Genomic DNA, 24562 nt, shown 5'->3' with positions numbered 1-24562 from the left:
TTGGGCCTTTTACAGGTACACAGTGCCAAAATATTTACTTATAAACAAGCTCTAACTCTATGTCTCCATGTGTCATTAATAGGTGACATAATGGTAATCCTTTTATAGACTTTGGATGATTCACACTTGTCATAGGAGTTCATGTTCATGCGAGCTGTAAAATAAATAGAAGGCGTAAAAGCTTTGAGTAAGTCTTTAACACCTTCCATTCACATCACATCTCATTTTCAATCATATGGCGGAGAGGAGGGGCGGCACGCACCATGCAAATGCTCTAGCATCTGCTCCAAAATGGATTTTCATGCCAATGCAAATGCTGAAGATCCCTGTGGGGCCCGCCTACTTTATGCACCAGCATAAAGCAGGAGGACCTCATAGGGATCCATTGTACATGCTCCCTGCCATGCAGGCATGATACTTGCTTTTCCTATAGTTTATATTAACAATTCTTAAATATTGTTAGGTTGCTTCACCATGTGGCTTAGTGCTTTTAATGTAGCTTTATTGAACACAGGGTAGCTTTCCAAAGACAACTATGCAGCATTATGTATTTGTTTTGCTTTTTCCGCTCCGTGTAGGGACCTCAGACTCATGCAACCTATTACACCGACCCAGAAAAGTTCTTGGACTCAGAGAGGCAATGAATCACACTTAGACAGATAATAGTTGGAGATAAGAATGGCTCGTTACAGGCTCTTTATCCACAAACTATATACAGGCACACACAACTAAAACATAACATATAGTAGATTATACATTAACATAGAAAAAGAGCATCACCTTTAGTATGGTTGCAGAAGACACCTTCATCTTGGCCACCACGACACTCCTTAGTTCCAGAGCAGGTATGCAGAGAGATCACTCGTACTAACGGGGTCTGGTGCGGAGCGTCCTCCCTCGAGACTGCATCACCCGGGGTCCAACTCTCTCTGTCTTTTTCATGAGGAATACCTATTCACTTTATGGGGAAATCCCTGCCCCTTCATGGTTACCAGACTGCCCACAGCTGAAGAGCAGACAGCAAACATTGGGAGCAAAGAGTGGAAACATCCAGCTAGAAGGGGAAAAACCCAGCTTCTCCCTATCGCCTTCATTCCCACCACCCCTTATCACTGCAGCTGCAAAGCTCCCACTCCCTTCTTGGCCCGTCCTTCAGCAGAAAATACAACAACAATCCTTCACAGTTAGCTCATCTGACATCATTATATGACCTTGCAACCGTTGCAGAATTCACGTTTGCTTACTGAGCAGACAAAAACGTAGGCTTTCATTGCGGTAATGGAAGAATTGAATGTCCAAAATGGTCATGCACCGGCGCCATGTTATTTAGCTCATTTTCGCACATGCACTAGAAAACATGAGATGAGATGGGATGGTAAATGCTGGCTACCTGAATTGCAAAATATGGAATCAAGAAACATTGGCTCAAATTCGAGCTCACCCATTTGACCAAAGTATGTGATTGTAGGAAAATCAATTTGCATTGCTCAGGCTTTTTTCCCTTTGCTTACAAATTTTTGTTAATCTAGAAGTGATATTCTGAAATGTGTATTATAGATAAAGACTCCTCCGTGCATAGTTTAATGTACTACATTGTTGCTCCATATGTAATAATACTGATAGTTTCTAAAGTGCAAACAGCTGGTGAATCATCTCTTAGCTCCCACATGGAGTGTCACTAGCCACAGCACTCTCTACGCATGCATAAGGGAATTAAATTATACTGTTTGGTAGGTTGGAGGGGTATGGAGAGTTCCGTTCTGAATTCGGTGCATGAAAGGATGTGATTATGGCTAGGAGATGGTAGAACCATCCAACAAGTGACACGTGAATATTCACATTTCATCCCTTTAAAAATCTGGTCACCCATGAATATTTGTGGTCACTCGTAGAATGAACAATCCCCAAATTCAGTTCTAACCATCCTTCGCTTCTCCATCCTTAATGTTTTGCAATGCAGGATGGTGCCAGTGTTGATTGCCAGTCAGAAATAGAAAACATTTACTTCTAACACAGGTAGGCACAGTTGCTGGAAATAGGAAAAAGTCAGAGCTACAAATAGAAAATAACAATACCTTTTCTATCTCTAGCATGGATGGGCGCTGGAAATAGTAAAACACATATTTTGTTTATAGCATCAGTAACCCATTTGTACTACGTGTTATAGCAGACAGGGATCATTCAGCTAAAGATTGAAAAAAAAGTGTTATTCTTTTTCCAATGAGAGAGGGCCTACTCTCGCTATTGATGGAAAAAAACATATTTTTTCTATGTCTAGCTTAACCAGGTACTCGACATTGAAATAGAATCAAAACAACGCCCTGCAGACCACAGCAGCCTGCTCTCCTCACAGGAGCTCATGTTCATTCGAGCCTTAACATGAATGAAAGGGGTAAAAGCCTTGAGTAAGGCCTTAACACCTTTCATTCACGCACAGCTCATTTTCAATCGTATGGCGGAGAAGAGGGGCAGCACGCAATTTACGTTTCCGCCACCTCGCTTCCTCTCCACCATGCAAATGCTCCAGCATCTACTGCGATGTGAACTCTGGATGTGTTTTGCCCTTAAATCACCAAAATGTTTTTCAAGTTCAGGGAAACTCAAACTACCTGAAATTCGAGTTTTTGAACTTCCTCAAACTAGTTCAAGCCTGAATAATTATGACAGAGATACATCCTGCAAATGTAGAGCAATATAATAGAAGCTATCAAGGCATTCGTAGCAAGATAAAGTTCCAAATTGAAAAATATATAAAACAGTACTGGTTCCCGATTCATCTTGCTTTTCTTTTTAGTTTGGTATACCCAATTGCTTGTTAGGATGTCTCACAATCACACTAGACCCAACATTATGGACCCAAAATCAAGACCTTGATTGAGTCATGAAGCACGGCCATACTGTGCCACAACAACACCCCCAGAGGTCAACTAATTTATTTGCAGTGTGCTTGTAGTCTATTAAAAACAGGTTGCTGCAACGTTAACAGTTTTGGCTTTTGTGAAGCTATCGGATAGGCATGTGCCAGCACGGTCATAATGGTACTACCTTGCCAAAACATGGCAACAGTTGGGCAATTATTTGATTATCTAGACATGCAGCCTAGTAAATGTCTAACGCCTATACACAAGCAAAAATGTTGGATTTGCCAATGCCTGTTTTTTAAATAGGAGTTTAGTGCAAGGAACAAATGAAAGCATGCATATGCTGCTTATATATCGATTGGCTGAATACACGCTTGTTTAAGAAATTATTATACAACCAGTAGTGCATTCAAAGTTGCAATTATAGTTTTAACTCTCAGAAAAATGCTGAAAACTAATACTGGCAGGCATTATATAGGACAAAGTTTGCTGTAACTGTTTGATAGTTATCTGTGCATTGCCAATTCTCTCACCAATGACCACCACTCAGACCTCCCCTCTATTGTTGCCCTTCTGGAGCTTTCTTCTGCCTTTGACACAGTGGATTATCCCTCCCTCCTTCAAACTATCTCCCTTTTTGGATTAAAGGACACCATATTCAACTGGATCCTTATCTCTCAGAACACTCCTCTAGTTCATGGGATTCTGGCACTGTCGCCCCAACATCCATTCCCATTGATGTTCCTCGAGGATCAGTATTAGGCCCATTCCTCTTCACCCTTTATACCTACTCCCTCAACCAACTAATTTCCTCTTTTGCCTCCATCGCCCCTTCATTGACAATCAGATAACCTTCATCTTCCCCTCTTTCACTCCTGCAATCTACAAATGCATAAGCGACTGCCTAACCACTACCTGCCACTGTATAGCTCTACGGTTCTTCATGCTTAACTGTTGAAATACGAAAATCATCCGTTCCCCCACCTCGAACGCACCCACACTTTCTTTTCTCCCATTTCATTCCCCCCCTTCGCTGCTCAACCCCTCACTCATGGCTTGCTACCTTGGGGTTCTCTTTCACAATGACCTAAAACTCCACAAGTTCATCGTGGCTGGACTCAGCCTTCTAAACATTTGAAAAATCTGCCCACACCTCACTCACCACTGTATCTTTGTGTTCTTTAAAAAATCGACTAGTGATCGAGCCTTCTTCTTGGTCTACTCCTTTACTCTGGCTTCCCTCAACAAAGTCTCCAACTTTGCAATGCATCCTTTTCAACCCGTCCCCCACCTCTACCTACAGTCACCTAGTAGGACGGCTCTCCATGCAAAATTGCTCTCTTTAAATTCCTGTTACCCATCTGTAGATCCATCCTTGGTCTTGCCCTCACTACCTTGCTGAATGCATCTTGCTGTGTGCTCCCTCTGAAACTCTTGGCTACTTGTCTCTATGTAACCAATCAGTCCCCTGTACTCCATTGCCTCCTTCCACTTTCACTTTGTTTCCCTACTTGCCCCACTACACTTGATTGCTTTCCCTCTGGCCTTTAAAGCCATATCTTCAGTGGAATTTTTCAAAGCGAGGCTCAAACTCCAACTTGCAGCAATGTAAGAAGCCCCCTATTCGAAGGGATTGTGTCCTCCGACGTATTCTTCATCTTTGATAGATCATCTCCCAGCTTGCTGGCCTCGGAAAAATGTTTTCAGTAGAGGGCGCTGTACGTCGACGTCCCTCGAGCCGATGTCCCTCGACGGCCTCCGTATCGGCGCCGACGTCACCAGGCGTATAAATAGACTCGCGCATAGTCCGTTGCTCAGTTCCGTTTTTCCGCGCTTTGGGGCCTCGGAATATCGTTGTTCAGTTCTTCAGTCAAATATATCGATATATTCCGCGTGAATACCGACTCGTACTCAATGGCTTCCTCACCCGAACCGACGACTCCACGGTCCGGCTTCAAAAAATGTTGAGACTGTGGAAAAAAAATGTCATTGACGGATGATCACAGGATCTGTTTGTGGTGCCTGGGAATGAGCACCATTGTTCGGAGTGCAAAGACTGCATGTCCATGACGGCGAAAGCCTTGAAGGAGCGTAGGGGGAAGCTCGAGAGAGGTAAGGCAGTTAAAACTTCTTCGAAAGTTTCCTCGGCGGAGTCGAGACATTCGTCTCCTCGCCATCATAAAAGACATTCTCGTTCTAGATCTTGAAGCAGTTCCCATCACTGTTCGAGATCTAAGCATTAAAAAAAGAGATCTCGAAGATCCCCTTCCTCGTCGTCTTCCGTTTCCCCAAAAAGGGTCTCCTGTCCCACAAAACATAGCTCTCAGGCTGAGTGGGAGGAATTCAGGAAAAAGATGCTAAGCGTCTTCGAGAAAGCGGCATCGACCCCCTCGAAGACTGCTGAGGGTGATACCCTGGGTGAAAGACCCAAAAAATCAAAAAGCCGCGAGTCGCAGTACCTAGCGAAAGAAGCCACTCGAGGACGTCATGAACCCTTGAGTAAAGGAAAAGTTGGGTCTTCAACGCTGTCGTCGAGGATCCCTTCGACACATAGATCGGCGTCGTCAACGCCGTTATCGAAGGGTTCTTCGACGCACAGGTCAGTCGAGTCGACGCCGTCTTCGACACCGACATCGACGCTGAGAAAGGACAAACCCACCGCCACCTCACAGCCAGTGGCCATACCCAGAGCCTCGAGCACGAGAATGTCGTCGACAACCTCGAGTAGAATCCTGATACTCTCGAGTTCATCGAGGCCTCTACCACCTTTCTCGATGCCTTTTTCGATGGCTTCGAATCCTTTAACGTCTGCGTCGACGACGTCGACGTTTTCTCAGCCAATCATGACAAATCTGGTGCCTTCTGCTCTGGAAATGGGATTTATACCATTTTCAAGCCTGAACACTCCAGGGTCTTATCTTCTATATATGAAGAAGGGGAGGATTCAGATCAGGAAAGGCCTTTTGAGTTGCAGGGATCTGCAACTCCTGTACTAGAGGAATTTACCTCTGAGGAAGGTAGGTTGAAAGACCTCCATGAAACCCTACAGGAAGTGAGTGGGTTGGACACTTCCCCAGAAGTGGAATTTGCAACACCAGACCCAGGGGAACATGCTGAAACCCCTTATAGAACCTTGATGGCAAGGATAATGGAGTTTATGGGATGGTCCACACCCTCACCTGCTTTTCAGCAAGACGACCTCACAGACATCTTGGTCAAAGGTTCACAGGAGGATCCTGTAGTGCCATTTCATGCGGCATTACAAAGGAGAATATTGGCAAACTGGGAAACACCTGAGGTTATCCCGGCGGTTAACAAAAAATTATCAGCTAAATATAGGGTGTCTTCTGCTGACCCTGAATATTTATCCAAACACCCAACTCCGGAGAGTCTGGTTGTTCAGGCAGCTACTTCATCAGGTAGTAAATCGGCTTACCCTACTGTTCTACAGGACAGGGATGATAAGAGATATGACTATATGGCCAAAAAAGTCTTTTCTGCATATAGCATGGCGTTGAAATCCATCAATGCTACTTGTACGCTCGCAAGGTTTAGCCACACACTTTGGGAGTGTGCTTCATCAGCGGCTGACTGCCTCCCGGAGGGAGAAGAAAGGGAAGCGTTCCTAAACATCATCAAGGATGGTAAAGACGCTATGTGCTTATCCCTTCAAACTGGCATCGATTCTGCTGACAGTATCAGCAGGGCCATGGCGGCAAGTACAACAACCAGGAGATTTGCTTGGTTGCGAAAGTCCGGTTTTGCTCCAGATGTGCAAAGCAGACTCTTGAATATGCCCTTTGACGGCTCTTCTTTGTTTGGTTAGAAAGCGGACGACAGTTTAGAAAAACTACAAACATCAAAGGCAGCAGCAAAATCCTTAGGAGCTGCAATCCGTCAGACACCATATCGCCCCTCAGGAACCTCTTGGAGAGGTAAGTCCTTTCGCTTCTATTCCGCATTCGGAAAGGGCAGAGGACAGCCGATTCAAAGGGGTTAGACGAAATTCACCCGAGGTGGACTGGGTAAAAACACAAAAGCCGCAGCAGCAGCAGCAGGTGCCTCTTTACCCTCTGCATCTGCATCAGCCGCCTCCAAACCGCTCTGAGGACTCTCTTCACAAAACACCAGTAGGGGGCAGGTTAACTCAACATCTGACGGAATGGCAGGCTATTACGTCAGATGCTTGGGCATTGGAGACAGTTGCCCAAGGTTACTGCCTGCCTTTTCTACGCCTCCCTCAGAGTCATCCACCGGGGAACAGCTCTCTGAGAGTTCCAGATCCGCTCCTCTTGCAGGAAATTGTAGACCTGCTAGAGAAAGGTGCCATAGAACCGGTACCTGTAGTGGAGAGGAACAAGGGCTGGTACTCCCCCTACTTTCTCATATCGAAGAAAGACGGAGGACTGAGACCTATCTTGGACTTACGAGAATTGAACAAGTTCCTCAGGAAGGACAAGTTCAAGATGGTAACTCTCTCTCAGATCCTTCAGGCCCTCCAGCTCCAGGACTGGCTGGTATCTCTGGACCTCCAGGATGCTTATTTCCATGTGCCAATCCATCTCAAACACAGTAAATACCTGAGGTTCGCAATTGCCGGCTCTCATTATCAATTTCGAGTTCTGCCATTTGGGCTGACCTACGCCCCGAGGGTCTTCACCAAGCTAATGTCGGTAGTGGCGGCAAGTCTAAGGAGGGAAGGGATCCATACCATACTTCTTGACCATCAGCGGTCGTTGGTCTCCATCGGAGTCCAGACTACATATCAACCTGTTAGAGCTGAGAGCAATCAGACTAGCGCTGAAAGCTTTTCTGCCATCTGTACAGGGGAAAAATGTCCTAATAATGACGGACAACACAGTGGCCATGCACTACCTCAACAAAAGAGGAGGCGTAGGATCACTACCACTGTGCAGAGAGGCAATGCAGCTCTGGTTTTGGGCAATCCAGGAAGGAATCTCTCTATCGGCAGTCCACCTAGCCGGAGAGAAGAACGTGACGGCGGACGCTCTGAGCAGGCAGGGCACAGTCTCCCACGAGTGGGAACTAGCTCAGGAAGTCCTTCAGGAGATCTTCGCCCTTTGGGGAACCCCTCAAGTGGATCTGTTTGCCACCAGTACCAACAGAAAGTGCGATCTGTTTTGTTCAAGGGAATTTCCCCCGAGAGGAGCTCTAGGGGAGGCGTTCCTAGTGGACTGGGAGTTTCCACTCCTGTACGTGTTTCCACCAGTCCCTGTCATTCCTCAAATGATCAGGAGGTTGAGAAGATTCCGGAGAACCATGATGGCCATTGCCCCAGACTGGGCCAGGAGAACTTGGTACCCGGACCTTCTGGACATGTCCATCTGCCCTCCAATTCGTCTTCCACTCAAGGAGAATCTTCTCTCACAGAAGGGAGGTCAGGTTCTCCATCCAGACATCATAACCCTGAACCTTCACGCCTGGCTTCTAAAAGGTTGAGATACAAGGATTGGGACCTCCCTGATGACGTCATGGAAGTGTTGCTTTAGGCCAGAAGGCCAGCAACAAAGTCTTGCTTTGGAACATGTTTTGCAGCTGGTGTAGAGAAGAGAATATCGACCCCTTTTCATGTGGTACACCAACGGTGTTATCCTTTCTACTCTACTTGGCAAATTCAGGCCTTCCAGTTGGCACTATCAAGGGCTATCTTGCAGCGCTATCGATCTTCAAGCGCACTGCGGAGGAACCTTCGTATTTCAAATTACCGATAGAAATACAATTTCTAAAGGGATTAACTAATGTCTACCCTCCAAAACCTTTCCAGGTTCCTTTATGGGACTTAAATTTAGTCTTAAATTTCCTGATGGGTACTCCTTTCGAACCACTCCACTCTTGTTCGCTAAGATTTCCCACCCTTAAAACTGTCTTATTAGTAGCTTTAACATCTGCTAGAAGGGTGAGCGAATTACAAGCTCTATCTTGTAAACCCCCTCATACAATTTTTCATAAAGACAAGGTTGTCCTACAGGTGAAGCCTAATTTCCTCCCAAAGGTGGTTTCTGAATTCCACATCACTCAGAAAATTACTTTACCTTCATTCTAACCGCCTCCCCATCCGGGGGAAAGAGGAAGAAAGGCTACATAGGCTGGAACCAAGACGGGCTTTAAGCTTTTACATCAGCAGACTTGCTAGGATTAGGCAAGCAGACCAACTGTTCGTGGGTTACTCAGGGCACAAGTTGGGACTACCGATAACAAAACAAACCATTTCCAGATGGATTATTTTGGCCATCCTGGAATGTTACAAACTGGCAGGGAAAGAGCCTCCTCAAAATCTTAGGGCTCATTCAACCAGAGGTATCACAGCCTCTTCGGCCCTCCAAAGAGGGGTTCCGGTTCGAGACATATGTGCGGCTGCCACATGGTCGTCCGCACATACCTTCACAAGATTTTACAACCTGGATTCCTCCTCCAGTCAAGAGACTAGGTTTGGCAAAGCCGTATTACATTCGGTTCATTCCTAAAAGGAAACATGGCGTTTTACTCCCACCTCCAATTGCACACCACTGCTACGGGAGTCTATCAAAGATGTGGATACGTCGGAGGACACAATCCCTTCGAAGAACAAGTTACTTCTTACCTTGTAATGTTCTTTCGATGGGATGTTCCTCCGACTTATTCCTTATCGTCCCTCCCATCCATCCCCGCAGTAATACTTCCCTTGTGGTTGCAGCTTACGCTCCTTCAAGGTCAATAACCAATTAATGTAAAACATGACATAAAACAAACATCAAAACGGAACTGAGCAACGGACGCTGCGCGAGTCTATTTATACGCATGGTGACGTCGGCGCCGATACGGAGGCCGTTGAGGGACATCGGCTCGAGGGACGTCGATGCGCAGCACTCTCTACTGAAAAAAAATTCCGAGGCCAGCAAGCTGGGAGATGATCTATCAAAGATGAGGAATACGTCGGAGGAACATCCCATCGAAAGAACGTTACAAGGTAAGAAGTAACTTCTTCTCACTCAGTATATAAGCAATTTAATCAGGGAGTAAATCACATTCATTCTGTAAATAAATCAATCTCCTCAAACTGAAGTTTTTGTCACTTTCAATGTGCTTTTTATGGAAAAAAGACATTCACTTTCAAAGGTATTATTGCTGACCTATTTAACCTGCTTTCAGCTCTTTTGATATGTGCAGGCAATATGCTTGGGGAATAATGAAGGCGGTTCAAAGTTGGGCTCATGTTTTGCACCATCCATACAAGTATAATTGCTTACATATTTTGTTAAAAGCAGTCACTGCAATCCCTTTTCAAAGAGCTTGGCATCCCTTAAAACATCCCCTTAGACATCCTACCGGGGGCGATATCCGTGATAAACCTATGGAAATCACCCTTTGGAGTTTGCAATAGGGAACATCTCCATTATATTCTATGCACCACACAGCTGCTACTGAAGGATCATGGAGGCCGTTTGTTGGGGAGGTGCAAACCTCATTTTGAAAGAGATCTCTTGTAGGCCCTGAAGTTAGTCATGAGGCAGGGGAGAGGGGCAAATGGGACCAAATGTAAGCTACTTTGCATACAATCAAAGAGCATTTTGGGAACATATGAATTGGACATATTTTTGATAAATCCGTTGCAATGATTCAAGCCTGCAACCCTTTCGAGTACATAATGCACACTGGCCTTCTTGCTAATTTCATATATGATAACAGCCTAATTGTAAAATGACTTCAAGCTGTGAGTCATTTATATGCATTTGGACAGCTTCTTGTTCGAGAGTCAGGCGTTTTCTGTCCGCATTCAGCTTCCCTGCATGTATTCCATCACAGTAGTGTTAATGACTTAACTGTGATTAAACCAAGTCAGACTCTGTTCTTAAAGTACTGAGTAGACACTTTGCCTGCACTCCGTTAATATTGTTCGGTTTCCATTTGTTTCTGTGGGGCACTGAGGGAGCCCTAGCACATCCACGCCCAGTTAGTCTCAGCCCACTTAAAGCACTGTTTGTGCATGACTATTGGGGCCAGGTAAGAAGCATAAACGTTTCTGTCACCATCTTGTGTGTTCTCCAGGTGCAGCAGTGTTGTGAAAGTGAAATGGCTGGTTCAAACCTCACAACTACTGTAACTTCTCTCTTGCAGATACAAGTGGCACTAGGAGATCTGGCCAAGAAGAATAACATCCCAGAGACTCCAGACAGCATTTTCAACTTCCTGATTGAGCGTGTCAGGGACAACCTACATATTGTGCTCTGCATGAGTCCTGTTGGGGACCCTTTCAGGTGAGTGAGTCCACTTTGCGTTACAGAGTGGCCAGTGCCTAAAAGAGCCATGCATGCGGCTAAGGTTCAGGTCCCTAGCCTGATTGTCAGGCCCACCTTGTCTGCCAGCTTCACCAAAGCTGCAATAATGCCAGTACTGTGTGCGGAGAAGGCATGGACGGGAAGGAGGGGTGAGCGCAGTGGGCGGGACTATTTACTTTCTAACCAATTCTATTTTTCCTTAAAGGTGACATAACACGTTTGCAAAAAAGAAAATGTTGTTCTTTAGTATTTTGCTATTTTCTGACAATTTCCCAACCTATCTCCCTTAGTTTCGCAGTTTTTTTAAGCCATTTTCCTAAGATGTGTGAACTCCCTTCCGTCCCTTGAATAGGAAGTGACATAAGTAGGGAGGAAATGTGGCCTTCACATCCACTGCACCAGGAAATAGGCAAAATAAAAGCTTGCATGTTCTTTCACTTTTCACCATTGTGGTCGCAGGTCTTCCAAGGACAGGAGTTGTCTGGCAGTAGTGACCCATTGGATGGGAGGTTATTTTACATTCCGGAGATTGCTCTAGGAGGTATTAATGTTTGAATGTGAGAGTGAGTCTCGAATTAAATAATTTCCTTTTTTTTATTTAGAATAGTGTAGCCATGAAAACATGACTTTTAATCCTTTTTGTAGAGCGCACATAAGTCCCTGTCATGGTCGGGCTGGCTAGAAATAGTACCTTATTTAAAGTGTCATTATTTGTCATTTTTAATTTGTGGTAGAAATGAAGTCTCTGTTTGATCATTTGAAATTGTTTCCTTTGTCTTCCTATTTCTGTAACCATTTGTTATTAGGGGTCTGATGTGGCAATCCATTGTCAAAGACTGAGTTAATGGAGCCGAGTGCTGATTGTTTCTGAGCACTTCTAATCAGGCGGCATAGCAGCTTGGAGCACGTTCTGTAACTGGCTTTCATCAGTTACCCTGCCAGCCAGATGACCTCTTTCTTGGAAGCTCTTGTACTCGGCCGTTCAGGGCCTTCAAAGGATAGTGGGAAAAGATTCAGAAACATTTTTCAACCCCGTGAGGGACATGTTGTAGAGCCACTGGTGGGAGAGAATGTTTATTTGAGAAGCAGTCTTTATTTCATCAATTAAAAAGCCAATTCAGAGTCTTTTTTTAAAAACTGAGCAACAGCAGCTTATGAAGTTAAATGATTCAAGCAAGAATTAATTGCTTAGACGTCAAGCGATCAGTGCTTAGCAGAGCTGGGTATTATGCTTATTTTGGATAGGCCTATGCATAGGTCTCATCTTTGAGGAACTATCTGTGCGTACGAGCGAGAGCCAGAAAGAGGAAAACCTGCCCGCGCTCAAACTTCCTCTTGAATGGAGAACAGAACGCTCAACCCAAGATATTGTGGATTCCGTCCGAAGCCAAGATGGAGAGAGGCCAGCAGGAACTTGATTGACTGCAAAGATGCATCATGCACTTTGGAATGCTATCCACATTCTAAACTGTCTTTCATCCCACATACCCAGGACACCGGTCCTGTTTTCTCTGAGCTCGTACCGATGGGGCAAAACCAGAGGGATTTTTGTGAGGGAGAAGCTTTTGAACCCAGTCAGTCTTCAAGTTTTATTTAGGAAGAGCATTTCATAAACCTCTAAATATAGTAACAATTCACATCCAAATTTTAAATCACAAATATAAAATGCTAAAATGCATATATTCATTAACACATCATGCTTCAGTAGGTTGGAATATGTATCATAAAAGGTAACATCCAAATACAACGCAAGGTAAGATAATACTCATCCAACAACAGGTGAATCAACCTTCAAAGTTCTCAAATTAATGCTAGAATGTTTTTTTTCCTAATCAAACATCATCTAGAGCAAAATAAAATAAAGTGCATATCATCAGATTCAGTTTTACATAACACACAACTGTCAACCACATTTTCACTGTTTTTCCATTTGACTTTATGCTCCCATGGTTATCAAATCAAATCTTTCTCTGGTAATCAATGTTTGATCGTGCTTATGTTTACTCCAGAGCGAGTATTCCTGTATATTTTCTGATACCATGATCTCAAGGAACCTATTTTCCGATTTCATGAGCATTATTAAATTCTCAATTAAATGTCTTTTAGCCATCTGAGTAAACCTAGTGCTAACATGCTTGGGATGATCAAACTAATAAGAACTATTCATTTTATGCAAACATATTTTTTATGTCGCACCCCTGGAATTAGTAAGTAGCAAGGGGTAACAATACATTCTTCCAAATGTGATGAATTAAACTTTACTACTTTTTCCCCCAAATTCTTAATCACAACAATACAAGCTCTGCACTGCATCACAATGTCACTAGGCACTGCAAATTTTGGATGCTGATTTGGTTAAACCAAGCATGTTTTTTCAAATAAACGTAATTAGGTTTTCAATAATAAATTATTATTAACAGTTCTACAGGATAAAAAAACATAAAAAAACATATCACCTACGAGATAAGGAATTTGAATATGAAAGGAGGGGAGAAAGCACTGGGACCAAAGGGAGGGCGAAGGAAAGAACAAAGCTAGGTAAATGCATCCCACATCTCTTCATAGTCCTTAATCATTTCTCACCCTTGATAATAGACTTTCCTTCACTGAAAGAATCACCAGACTATGTTGGCAGTCTTCATATGTAGGGAACCAATATGTGTTTGCTCTATAGGCCTGAAAATCCATTTCCGTTTCGCACTAGACATTGTACAAAATACATAGTGATCTGGGGAACATGAGGCCCATAACCAGATCTATTTGTTGAAGACTTTCCTTCCAAAATGCTCTTACTGTGCTGCAGTACCAAAACATGTTGACAGTAGAGCCCATCTCTCTCTCTTACAGTACCAGGCAGTACTGTGCATATGCGCATTTCTATGGGGAGCAATATAAATAAAAAATGACATTGAATGGTTGGGCCCTAGGCTTTAAAACACCCCTTCCGCTTCACTCTATTGTTATCTGAGTTTGGTTTTAGCAGCGTGGTGACGGGTGGGTGGAGATTCTGCCCACACCTCATATTTAGGTAGAATGAGAGTAGTTTGGTCCCCGATACCTTGCACTATTGATTTTAAAAGATGCATATCTACTACAATTCTTTTTTCAAAATCAATGTGGTTTTATTAATGAAGTGAAGACATGTAGTCTTAAAGGTCAGCTGACACGTGTTTCAACCTCTCTCACCACTTCTCATCACGAACCACCATTCCAAGCCACTGCTCTTTGCCAAGTTTTTCACAACATCGTGTGATTATCAATATAAATGGCCTTATTCTTCCATAGCATTCATCTTTAGCTTGGAGGTATTTTATCTTCCCAGAGTGGTCACTTCTTTTCCATTCTTGAATAACATGTTTAACATTTGGAGGTACGCTAGCAAGTTCTTATCCACATATATTAAATAGTCAAATGGAGCCAACTGAACAGAAACGTCCTCAATATATACCCACATCGGAACTTCTTTTGTATTTACACTGATCCATTTACACTGATCCAATAGGTCGGAATATGCAATGTGTATGCCCTATGATATATAACTATCTTGTGGAAACCAAAACCTACCCTACCGAATGAACTTTGCAACACTCTTCATGGCGTTCTGGCTTAGTTACCTTCTTCACACTAGAAATTACTAAAAATGTTATGTATTTCAGATATGATTCTATGTTAAAGAGGTATAGCAAATTCAGAAGGAGGGTCATATTGATTACTCCTATCTTACTGGACAGTGTTAGGTTTGACCTTTTCAATTTCTGACACAAAATTCATATTTTTGCTCCTTTTTCCAGCACATTTCGAGATAATATGTGGTGTACTTCTCTCGATTTTCGGACATCTATATATTGAATGCTTTGTTTTACCCAGTTCATCCTGACCTCTCTGAACAGGTGCCTGTGACAAGAAAGTGAGATATGGGAATATCTCAGTCTTCAAGGTTTTAGCCTTAAAGCCAGATGCTCTCCCAATCTTCTAGGCACTTAAATTATACACTTGGATTGGATATATGTACAAATGGATCATCTGTATATAGGCAAGTCTTCAACTCATAAATTCCAGTTTTTATTCAATTAATTTCTGTATCCTGTCTGATTAGAACAGCTAGAAGTTTGATAACTAAGTTTCATAAGAGACGGGAAAGCAGACAGCCTTGTCTGGTTCCTTTTTTAATATCAAATATCTCAGATGTCACCCCGTTCACAGTAACTTGTGCCCTATTATACAGTGCTTCAAAATGATAGGGGAAATTCTGCTCATAGACAATCTTGTTCAGAACGGACTGGAGATAAGTCGAATTGACCCTATCAAAGGCTTTTTCAGCGTCAAAGTTAATAGCAGCACATTGCTCTGAAGATTACTAAATCGTGTGGTATAAACCTAAGCTATTAGCTTAACATCTGCATTTAAGAGTGATATTGGCCGGTAATTTGCAGAATTCACATTTTTTTTCCTGGTTTTGGAATCACAGTGATTAATGCTGATTCTATGGGCACAGTAATTGCCCCTTGTCTAATAATAGCAATGAACAGATTTGTTAACAAATGAGACAATTCTTAGCAAAATCTCTTATAACATTCAACAGAGAGACCATTTGGTCCTAGACTCTTCCCTGCCTCCATTAGGTTCATTGCCCCAAGACCTTTGTTTCTGGTTATATTTACTGCTGGCTATCCTTTCTGATTAAATCTGATATGGGCAATTGTCTTTTCTTCAGATAGTCTACTACATGATCTTCCTGTAAGAGTTCGTCTGGAGAGTTCAGTTCATCAGATACGTTTTTGAAGGCTTCACAAATCTGTTGATTAATTATTTTCATTTCTCCACTTTAATTTTTAATCAACAAAACTGCCTCGTATATTCATTCATTTTCAAAAGATGTTTCAAAAGAGAGCCTGTTTTCTTACCATATTACCAGAAGGCTTGTCTCGTGTAAAACAATCTCTGTTCTGCCTGCATGGTTAATTTGTGACTGTCGAGTTAAGCTCGGAGACAGGTGGATGCTGAAACAATAATTTAATCATTGGTTGAAGGATAGCGTTATGTTTAAGGGAATTACTATCAAGTCCTCCCGGTTAACTTCACCGGTGTCTTGGTCTTCCAAAATATAACAACGTTAGTCCTGGTCTGGTCTTATCTTGAGGTGTCCGGATAGGCCCACCACTCTGGTTCTCCCCTCTCTCCTTTCTCCGTGTCCTGTGGAATGAGAGCAACCCATTAGTTTGGTTTGGCGCCCTTTTATCATAACAGGAGGTTTCAAACCCCCTCCAATCACTGGGAGCCTGGGCTAACCCCCTTCTCATTGGTTCCTGGGACGTTGTCCCGCCTCCCTTAAAGGTTGCCGCCCCGGGCTGTCGCCCTTCCCGTTTCCCTTGAGGTGGTGAGGGTTCACGTTGGCCATGCAGCCGTGGCCGCGTGGTGTAAGGACGCATCCGGACGATGGGCGTCCTTCTCCAGCCACATGAAGTTCTGGCTCCATCAGAAGGAGCACGGAGGCGGCGATCCAGTCGCTGCTCTCCTGCGTCCCGGCACCACCGCGAGCACGGCTCCCCGTTCCCCGGACCGGAGTGGAACCCAGGTGAGTGTTCTGCGGGCCCGCCGCGGCTGTCCGCAGAGGCTTCTCTCGCGGCCTCGCCGCGGCTGTCTATAGCGGCTCTTTCCGCAGCGTCGCCGCGGCCGCCAGCAACGCGGCTGTCCGCGGCGGCTTCCCCCTTCCTTGCTATACCGGGAAGGGCGGGCATGGATAGGAGGGCGGGCATGCCGCCAGGGTGTCCAGCGTCTCCGGGCTCGTGCGGGTTGAGTGCACGCCACGGCACCACCCGAGGCATTACTCCACAGTGACCTAAGGAGTTTCTATCTCCTTATAACTTTTCTCGATTACATTAATTTGTAGTAGCTTTATTCAGTTTCTCTGCCAAACAGTGATCATCTTTTAACTGATTAATGTGTATCTTGTTATTTTATGTTTCTGTGCTGAATAGCTCATTATTTTCCCCCGCATTGTCATCTTCAAGGCATCCCAAACCACAACGAGGTCCGTGACAAGTAAGATAGCATTTCTTCATTCATTTACTCTACACATTCTAGATATGATATAATATGTATTTCCATACAGCAATTTTTCCTGTCTTGTCTACCTCCTGATGAATTTTGAACAGTAACACTGTATAAGCATGGTCAGAAATCACTATTCCTCCCACTTTCATCAGTATAATGTCACTAAAGATGATTCTTGAGGCTTGGAATAATTCAATACGTGAGGACGTTTTGTGTACAGTTGGATAGAACGAACATTGCTTTTCCTTTGGTGCAATTGTCACCCATACATGTACCAAATCCCATGATTATTAAAGTAATTCTGTGCTTTTTCCTCCGAGTAGGAGTCCCTTCCACTAGACCTATCTAAGTCTTTTTCTGATGCTCCATTATAATGCCAACATAACCTCCACATCTCCCAATTATTGTAGAATATTATCAATGTTTTTAGGAGACTGACTGCTTGGCCTCATTGGGTTCATATGTATTGTACAACAGCAACTTTTTGTTCTAATAATCCTTGTAAAGCTATATATCTACCTACTGAATCTTAAATGATCTTGACTCCTCCTAATCAACACATGCATGCCACCTTTCTTTCTATTGATGGATTGAATTGTATACATAGTGGTTAAATCAGTGATAAATGGTTCACAGTAGCTTCTTTGATCTGAAATTGGAATAGTAATAATTTCTAACTACGCCTACTTGGCAAGGAATATTAAGTATGGCAAAGGGAGTCTAAACATTATAAGAGCTATGATGACTCCTGCTGCATCTCATTTCATTAAACATTTAACCTAAATCATTTTCAACAACAATAATACATAACTTAACTAACATTAACAATTATATGAAAGTAAACTGTCCCTGGAACAAGCTTTTTGACAATCTCCATCCCTTAACATGCATTTTCTTTTTAAACTGGCTATTATTTAATTTTCTTTCTGTGGTCAGACACCTTTGAGGTATTTTGAGCCATATCAATCCCCTGTACAATTGGTTTTAAGAGTGCACCCAACCAAGTCACTAATGCATGAGTTTAATTGCATCCCAATCAATTTCTGCATTACTATTTTGTTTGTTATGACCTCGAACAGACAGTTCACCAGGCTTGTGTTTCTATACCTATCCCGGAAACACATGGGCAAACATTCTTTCCATAGTGTGAGGGGTCAGAATTGCGAGGGGGACAACGGTTGTATGATTTTTCAACACATGCCATGTTATTCATTCTTAAATGTTCTCAAACGCCTCACTATCCCTACTCTGACTAGGATGTCCCTGCCTATTAAAACTAAAGGAAAACACTCTAACACAGGATATCTGGCCCCCACACTTAAACATCAAATACATAAAGACATATATGGTATTCAATAGTAACATCACCAATGATATTCAAAGCTTCTCTTGGAAACCTGGGTGAACTCTCCATGCCCAGGTTTCAAGGAAAATTCAACTGCAATGTTCAACAATAAGAAACAAGGTCATCCGTATGTGTAATAAAGTCTTGGCTCAGTTCTTGGCTCATACAATGGCAAAGTAAAGTTCTGTTAACCAAAGTACACGCAACAGAAAAGCTTCTATTCTTGATGAAATAAAGACTTTCCACTTCCTTAAAATAGCATCAATTTTATTCTTCGCCACAATGCTTTGCCACAACTTCCAGATGTCTAAGAAGAAATGCCACAGTTCTTCTTCTTCTGCAAATGTTAATGAAATACAGTTGTTGGTTAACACTTAGAATGTTTTTCTCTATAAAATGTGGAGTCATGGTAGGTATCGTTGTTAGGATAGCTTCACCGCACTTCTACTTCAACGGTTTTCAACTCTGAGCAACGTCTACAAAAGTTCACCATACTACTGAAGTCTCAAACCTACTGACAACCAAATACCTCACCACAGCCTTGGTGCTTTGTGACTTAACCACTGTTCAGATATGACAAGAATCACTTTCTGGTACTTCCACACCTTCAAGGAAGCAAGGTACCCTTCCTCTGAATATTGGTCTTCGAGAGGCGCAGCCTCTTTGCCTCTCTTGTCTGTCTGCTGCCACATCAATCCAGAATTGCCTTCAGGACACACTTCTCTTTTCTTCCTATTGGCTTTGGTAATGTGGTTGGATCAACTTCAAAAGAACAATTACAAGTAACAAGCTTCCCTTCCCCAAGCTTACCTTTATCCCTCAGTCTATTATTAGCCAGAATAATTACCCAGAAGCTTTGTTGCCACCCTCTTGGCTTCATGTACTGCTTGCACACACTTGTCTTAGGCAATGCTGCTCTTCTATTTGGCTGACAGTAATATTCAAACTGTTGTTTGGCTTTGGGAAAGGCTGGTTGCAGTCTGAATTGGGGAAATACCTTGTTCACTCGTGGCTTGTGCAATGCTAGTGCTTTATGATTTGCAAAAACAATGTTTAAACACTTAGTTTCTCTTCTTATAAAGTGTTAACTGCTTCAATAAAGATTCAGAGCTCACTAATCCACCTTGAATCCTTTATTAGGCACACCGACCATTCCTTAGTGGTTTTGTTTTTTCCATAACTTTTTATTGGCTTTTTTCAACATTAACACATTCCATTGGCACCCGGCATTCCCACCAGATGTGGCTCCATGATCCATTCCTCCAGAACCTCTGAGAGGAGCCCGGGTACATCTTGTGGGGCCTAACTGGCATCAGATGCCACTGGAACATTAGTTTGCGCCATATTTTGCAAATCTGGAGGGATCTTGTTAGTTTGGAGATGTCTTCCCATAGTTTTGTCCACTCAGATTCCTCGATCGCGCACCCTTGGATGTCTCCCATCTTTGTGAGAATATCCTCGGCGGAGGGTTGTCGCCCAGTTTTATGTATTTGTATATGTTTGCCACTACAGGTGTCCACTGAGTCTCCATTCAGCTAGTTTTCGAATGGTGTTAGTTGGCAGACCCCTGCTTGTTTCATGGATGGGTAGAGAAGCCAGTGTCTGTGTTAGGGAGAATTCTCTTATAAGTCCCCCAGCAGCTTTGCTGGATTTTTTATTTATTTTTATTTTTATCCTGCTAAGAGTGAGACTCTTTTTCTCCCACTCTTTGTCAGAGAATTCTTCCTCTGCTTGTGAAGAGTCTGATCCCCTGTCCTCCCCTTCCTCCTCACCTCTGATCTTTCGATGTGAAGCAAGCTTCGGATTGTCTTGTGTGCGATTCTTTCCCTTTTTTTTTTGCAGGGAAGGACGACCGTGAAAGGACGCCACAGTGACACCCAATGGGTGAACTGTGGCTACCCTCCTCAGCCGTAATACGGTGGGGAAAAAGCCGGCGGCATAAAAAACCCCAGAAAGGAATGTTTCAACTGAAGAGATGAGTGAACTCGGAATCTCCGGATCAACCAGGGTAGGTCCAGTACAGGAAAAGGCAGGCAGTCCGTAGGCAAGCAGGAGTCGGTGCACAGGAAGAACAACAAAGTCACTGGGATAAGGCAAGGCAGTCCGTTACACAGAATGTGGTCGATACACGGGTAAACTCGTAGGTAAGACTGGAAGGAGGAAATGGAGGGAGGTAAGGCTGAAGTAAAGGAACACCAGACGGGAGGACGGGAGGACGGGACTGGAGGAAGAAGGGAGCGGAAGGTAGAAGGATAAGGGTAAGGAACGGAGGCGAAGAGAAATGGTGGAAATACCAAGGGCAAGGACGGGAGGAAAGCGAGGCGAGAAAGAGAGGGCAAAACTCTGAAGAGCGAGTACAAGGAGTATGAAAGCGCAGGCGATCAGGAAAACTGTTCGTTGCAACGCATCCGACCCCGGAAGTGAGCGGCTTATAAACGGGCGTCGGAATGCGTTAAAAAGACTAGACTCGTACTCTGCGTTTCGTTGTACGTAAAGGAACCAGTAATGGAGGACGCAGCTTCCATTTAGTCCACAGCCGCCAGGTTCCTTGAGGTATGACAGTATGCCCCCTCCTAAGGTCCACGCCTCCTGGCTTGCTCGGATTATTGCGATGGAACTTGAATAACAGCAAGGGGGTATTCAAATGTGATCTAGGTTCCCAGGTGTTTTCTGAAATAGGGTATCCTTTCCAACGAATCAAGTATTCTAAGCGTCCTCTATGATACCGGGAGTCACATATCTGGGCCACCTCATAGATATCATTAGAAGGGTCGTTGGGTACAGAGTTGCGGCTTGTCTTTCGGGTCCATCTATCTTCAACAAAAGATTTTAGTTGAGAAGCGTGAAATACCGGATGAACGCAGCGTAAGCTTGATGGTAGCTGAAGACGAAAGGCCACAGGGTTTATAACCCGAGAGATTTTGTAGGGCCCAATATATCTCGGGGATAGTTTTGAAGGATGTACCCAACGTGGTAGGAATTTGGTTGACAGGAGTACTTTAGAACCAACACCCCATTCTGGAACTGGTCTGCGGCGTTTATCTGCTTGGGTCCTGTTTCTTTCTTGGGCCTCCCTCAATCCCAGCCTAGCTTGGTTATGTGCCTCTCGGATAGTTGCCAATGAGACCTCGGCCGAAGGAACAGAACCCTCTATGTCAACTAATGGAAGTAAGGTGCGGGGATGGTAACCATAAGTGCAGAAAAAAGGGCTGATTCCGAGGGCAGAGTGTTTGGCGTGATTATAGGAAAATTCTGCCATAGGAAGTATCTGGACCCAATTGTCTTGCTGTTGGTTAACGAAACACCGGAGATACTGTTCTAATGTCCCGTTAAGGCGTTCTGTCTGTCCGTTGGATTGTGGATGGAATCCCGAGGTGAGGGCCCTCTCTATACCCAAACCTTTACAGAGAGCGGACCAGAAATGGGATGTATACTGGCTGCCTCTGTCCGAAATGATCTTAGTGGGTAGACCATGTAACCTGAATATGTCCTTCAGGAATATTTCCGCCATACTGGAGGCAGAAGGTACTTTGGGCAAGGGTGAGAAATGTGCCAACTTTGTGAAAGAATCAATCACCACCATGATGCAGGTACAACCTTGTGACTCTGGTAAGTCAACGATGAAATCAGTAGATATAGTGGACCAAGGACCCGTAGGAATGGCACAGGGTTCCAATAATCCCAGGGGTCGTTGCGTGGTGGATTTGTTCCGAAGGCAGGTGGTACAAGACTGTACATATTGTTTGGTATCTTCTCTCATGTTGGGCCAGAAGAAGTGTCGTATTAGAAAATCCTGTGTACAACGAATACCACGATGTCCGGCAAACTTTGAGTCATGACACCAGGATAACGCCGTCTTCCTTAATGCTGGCGTGGGTACGTACAATTTATCTTTTACCAGATAAAGTCTGTCTTTAATGACATACTCCGACCGGTTGTCATGCATTTCATCCTCGAATCTTCCTCTTGAATTGTCCCTGACACGTTGTAAAAAGGTAGAAACAACTCCAATTCTTTGTGTTCTAGGAAACATCAACTCCTTTGTGGATTCCGATTCAGACAGATAATCACTGCGCCGGGACAGGGCATCAGCTACCAGGTTTTGTTCACCTGGGATATAGGTGATCTCGAAGTCAAACTGGGCAAAGAAATGCGCCCATCTTGCCTGCCTAGTGTTATAGCACTCAAATTGACGTAACACTTGCAGATTTTTGTGATCAGTCCGAAGGGTAAAAGGATGTTCCCCACCTTGGAGGAGGTGACGCCATTCAGCACAGGCTAGTTTCATTGCGAGTAACTCTCGCTCTATAACTGAGTAATTCCGTTGACTGATGTTCAGGGTTTTGGAGAAATAGGACACCGGGTGTTCCTTACCATGGTGTTCTTGTAGCAAGACCGCTCCTACAGCGGCTGAAGAGGCGTCAGTCTCCACGATGAAAGGACTGTGCTGATCGGGTTGTCTCAGGACAGGAGCTGAACAAAAGGTCTGTTTTAGTTGTTGAAAACTCCTCTCCGCCTGAGGAGACCATTGAAACGGAGAGGAGGATTTCTTCAGAAGAGTGGTCATAGGAAGTACCTGTAGAGAGAAATTTGGGATGAATTTTCGATAGAAGTTAGAAAGGCCAAGAAATCTCTGAATGTCCTTAACCGTCTTAGGGGATGGCCAGTCAAGGATGGAATTGACTTTTTGAGGGTCCATTGCAATGCCCTCTGAGGAAAGGATGTAACCTAAGTAGGATATGGATTTCGCCGAAAAGACACATTTTTCAAGTTTAACTGAAAGATGGTTTTTTTGCAACCTGTGGAATACCTCCAGGACGTGGGCGACATGTTCTTCTTGTGTGCGAGAGAAAACAAGGATATCATCTAGGTAGATGAGTACTGAATGACCCAAGAGATCAGAAAAAAGTCTGTCCATGAAGCGTTGGAAAATGGAAGGGGCATTGACAAGGCCAAATGGCATTACTTGATATTCATAAAGTCCAAAGGGGGTTCTAAACGCAGTCTTCCACTCATCTCCAGAGTGAATACGAAGCAAATGATATGCGTTCCGTAAATCTAGTTTAGTAAATATTGTGGCCGACTGAACGGCGTGAATGATTTCTGAGATGAGAGGCATGGGATACCTGTCTTTTGTAGTTACCTTGTTTAGTCCCCTGTAATCGATACACGGACGCAGTTCTAGTGTGTCTTTCTTGGGAATAAAAAATAAAGAGGCACCAGCAGGAGATCTAGAAGGCCTGATCAGGTCATTGGCCAGATTCTTATCAAGGTATTCTCGCAGATATCTTCTTTCTTGGAGTGTCAAAGAAAACATACGACAAAAAGGGACCAAAGCCCCCGGATGCAGATCAATTTTGCAATCTTCAGGTCTGTGAGGAGGAAGCTCAAGAGGTATCTTCTCTGTAACTACATCAGTGTATTCATTGAGAAAGGAAGGTAAACAATGTATTGTCTTTGATTCTGTACCGTTGGTGGTTTGGATAGTAGTAAAGGTAGGTTTGGGCAGACAGTTCTTTTTACAGAAGGTGGAGTGAAAACTTAAAAGGTTACTGGTCCAATCTATAGAAGGGTTGTGTCGACGGAGCCAACCTATGCCCAGAATGAGAGGGAAGTGTGCTGCTCGGATAATGTCAAAGGATAGACGTTCAGAATGTTCCAGGATGCACACAGTGAGGATCTCTGTGGAATGAGTAATCAGGCCTGAGCTTAAAGGTTCTCCATCAACACCTTCCACTTTCTGATCTTCGGTCTTGGCTACTCGGATGAGTCCGTGGCTTTCTGCCCACTGAGTGTCTATGAAATTGCCAGCGGCCCCACAATCCAGAAGAGCCTGGGTCTGAATGGAGGTCTTGCCGATAAGTAGGGTAACTGCCATCACCATGAGTCGGTCATCATTACTTCCTTCCAATGTAGTGATTGAAAGGGTCACAAAGGGACTAGGACTCATCCCTCGGTAGTGAGTCCCCAAACTTACCGAGGGTGCCCGTTTCCCGAGCGTCTCGGGGGTACATCTGGGCAGTCTC

General features: G+C 43.9%; 1 protein-coding gene across 1 annotated transcript in view; it reads left to right on the top strand.

Annotated features, from left to right (window-relative positions):
• The window catches only part of DNAH2 (dynein axonemal heavy chain 2), a 3498763-nt gene that overhangs the window by 2514041 nt on the left and 960160 nt on the right, over nucleotides 1-24562 (top strand). The window contains exon 58 of the mRNA XM_069646273.1: nucleotides 10977-11116. Within this exon, the coding sequence (XP_069502374.1) occupies nucleotides 10977-11116 (140 nt within the window). The remainder of the gene's footprint in view (nucleotides 1-10976; nucleotides 11117-24562) is intronic.

This window comes from Ambystoma mexicanum, chromosome 1p (genome assembly GCF_040938575.1).
Source record: "Ambystoma mexicanum isolate Mex_15411 chromosome 1p, UKY_AmexF1_1, whole genome shotgun sequence".
Taxonomy (NCBI): domain Eukaryota; kingdom Metazoa; phylum Chordata; class Amphibia; order Caudata; family Ambystomatidae; genus Ambystoma; species Ambystoma mexicanum.
Note: the sequence above shows the minus strand (reverse complement) of the source record. Positions and strands in the feature narration are given on the sequence as shown.